Raw genomic sequence first — 2,547 nt, forward strand, 5'->3', positions numbered from 1 at the left:
GTATGTGTGTGAGGGTGTGTAGGGTGTGTGTGGGTGTGTGTATGTGTGTGTGAGTGTGTGGGTAGGGTGTGTGTGCGTGTGTGTGTGTGTGGTGGGAGTAATGGGAGTAAGATGTTCTCCTGCACAGTCTCTAAGAACCGACCGCCATTATGTGACCAGGGCACTTTCTTAGCTTCTGTAAAAGCTACTGCAAGGAAGCTTCTAGTTTCCCTTTTCAGCAGGAATTCTGGGTCACCACCTCTGGCCTCCCTCCCTAGTCCCCATTTGGGTTGCCTCCACGTACCTGGATGGAGACATCACTGTAGGAACCGCCAATAACACCAGTGATGGCAGTGGGAGCATCACCATGGGTGGCATAAGAGCCGTCGGGGCAGATGTGGCGTGAGCCATCAGCACCACGGCTGAGTGAGGCACGCACAAAGTCCAGTGCCTGCTCCAGCGCATGTGTGTCCTTGGAACAGCTGTCGAGGATGTGTGCACCCAAACGCACGCCAGGCAGCAGGTGCGGGTCACGGTTGATGCGGTCCAGCGCAAAAAGCATGGCCTCCAGGCGCTGGATGCCACGGTGCTCATTGACAGGACCACAGTCCTCTGCTGGGCCGCCCTTCTGGTGCACTGGGAACAGCCCACCCAGCACCAAGTCTCCCTCCAGGGTCAGCACTTTCTTGGCTGGGCCCTCAGCCACAGCACCCCATAGCAGCAGCAGTGCCAGGAGCCCAAGCAGTGATCCCATGGCCCCAAAGGGGATGGATGGGTCCAGCAGACCTGGGTCTCCAGGGGATGAGATTAGAAGCAGCGAAGGCAAAGAGAGGAGGAAACAGGGACCAGGAAAGGACAGACAAGAAGAGAGATGCGAAGGGACCCAGCTCCTGCAGAGATACAGAAAGACAGAAAAACAGACCAGGAAAAGTGGAGCCTGAGAGCAGCTGCCCCTTCTGACTCTGCCTCCCCACAGGCTCCTTTCCTAGGTACTCAAGAACCAGGGACAGGATGGTGTCATCAAGTAGGTTGAGAAGCTCCTGGGACTCCCCTGGGCCTGTCTCTCAGCCCTGGCCTCAGCTGGGTGAGAGATGGGCCCTATTAACCTACCAAACCCAGCAGTGGGGAGGGATGCAAGCAGTGAAGTCCCAGGCAGAGGACAGGAGACCCCAGCCAATGCTGACCCCTCTGTAAATCAAAGGGTGTCCAAGAACAGCACAAACCTCCCAGGATCCCGACGTCAATACCTTTGGAACAGACTATGTCAGAGTTACAAACTCAGAGGTCACCATCCTGAGCCTTGGATTTCCAGAGAGAAGGAACTGCTGTCTAAGGACCCACCAGGGAAGAGGAAAAGACAGTCTCTAAGGGACAGTCTCCAACCCGTGGGGAGACTGGAGCCCATGTGAACACCCAAGGGTCCTAGCCTTTGGTTCTTAAAAAGCCATCCCCACAGTTTCCTGACTGAGGAAGGAATAGGGACACTAAGCCCTGGGAATGAGACAGCAAGGTGGAATGGCTAGCCTCAGGGAGGGTACCCAAGTGGCTCAAGGTCCTAAGTCAACAGGGCAAGCAGATGTTCGCGTATGTGTGTGTCAGGGTTGGGGGCCAGAGTCTCCAAACAGTGCTGAGGGTGAGAGTGCAGGACTCTCTAGCTCTATGTAGAACGCTGTTTGAGACTTTGTGCCTCTGTTTTCTCTTCACTCCCAACCCAGCAGAGAAAGTCACCATTTCCAATCTCCCCATCCTCAGCTTCAGGGTCCTGCCCACCCTAGCCATGGCCCTCAGAGACCCCCTCCCTGTCTCTTCCCCACTGCGTCCTATCATTTGTATCCCAGTTGCCTTCCCAAACACACACCCCACAAGGCTCTCACAATCACACGGGCTTGGAAAGGCTGGGAGGGGGACATACCTCTTTCCTCAGAACAGGAAAGGAAACTGAGTTTGAAGAAAGGCAGCAACTAACTCAGGGACCCCATGTGCTGGCCACGGAGGCTGGGCCTCTTCATTTTGCCCCTCCCCAGGACAGGGGCACTGGGCTCCTCTGGGGATCAGGAAAGCAACAGCTCACCCAGGCAAACGAGGGAGAAGCGGGGAGGAAGACCAGCACAGATGGGGACAGGGACCCAGATGGGGGCTGAGGCCAAAACTAGTCAAGTCGCAAGCCTCCCACAGGGGAGGCCCAGATAGAAGCTCAGAGGCAGGAAGGGGACAGAAGCCCGGAGTCAGGCAGCCGGGGGCCTGGGCCACAAAATCTGGGCAGGGAGCGAGCAAGCCTGAGAGGTTGAGACAAAAACGGAGGCACAGACAGAAAGAAGGACCAGAGGACGTTGGAGCAGGAGGAACGGGGGAGCGCGATGCGGGGCTTGCGTTTTCTGGAGAAGAAAGGCGGGACGCCCGGGGCTGTCTTGCCGCTTCCCGGAGCCCGCAAGGAACGTTGTCTGGACACCCCAGTGCGGGCGCCCCACAACTCTAGGGCCCGCGGGGCCCTGGGACGTAAGATAAGGGCCAAAACGATCGGCAGTGGCAGCGGCACCACCGGCTCACCCTACCTGGCGCGCCCAGCTC

At 57.6% G+C, this 2,547-nt stretch overlaps 1 protein-coding gene across 1 annotated transcript in view; it reads right to left on the bottom strand.

Moving 5' to 3' along the window:
• The window catches only part of GRM2 (glutamate receptor, metabotropic 2), an 11,947-nt gene extending 9,413 nt beyond the window's left edge, over nt 1-2,534 (bottom strand). Inside the window, exons 1-2 of the mRNA XM_011938978.1 lie at nt 2,051-2,534; nt 284-869 (exon numbers count right to left, since the gene is read on the bottom strand). Coding sequence (XP_011794368.1) covers nt 284-733 — 450 coding nt within the window. The 5' untranslated portion in view covers nt 734-869; nt 2,051-2,534. The remainder of the gene's footprint in view (nt 1-283; nt 870-2,050) is intronic.
• Nucleotides 2,535-2,547: the final 13 nt, after the last annotated feature.

The sequence above is a fragment of the Colobus angolensis genome, unplaced genomic scaffold, assembly GCF_000951035.1.
Source record: "Colobus angolensis palliatus isolate OR3802 unplaced genomic scaffold, Cang.pa_1.0 Scaffold18, whole genome shotgun sequence".
Classification (NCBI taxonomy): domain Eukaryota; kingdom Metazoa; phylum Chordata; class Mammalia; order Primates; family Cercopithecidae; genus Colobus; species Colobus angolensis.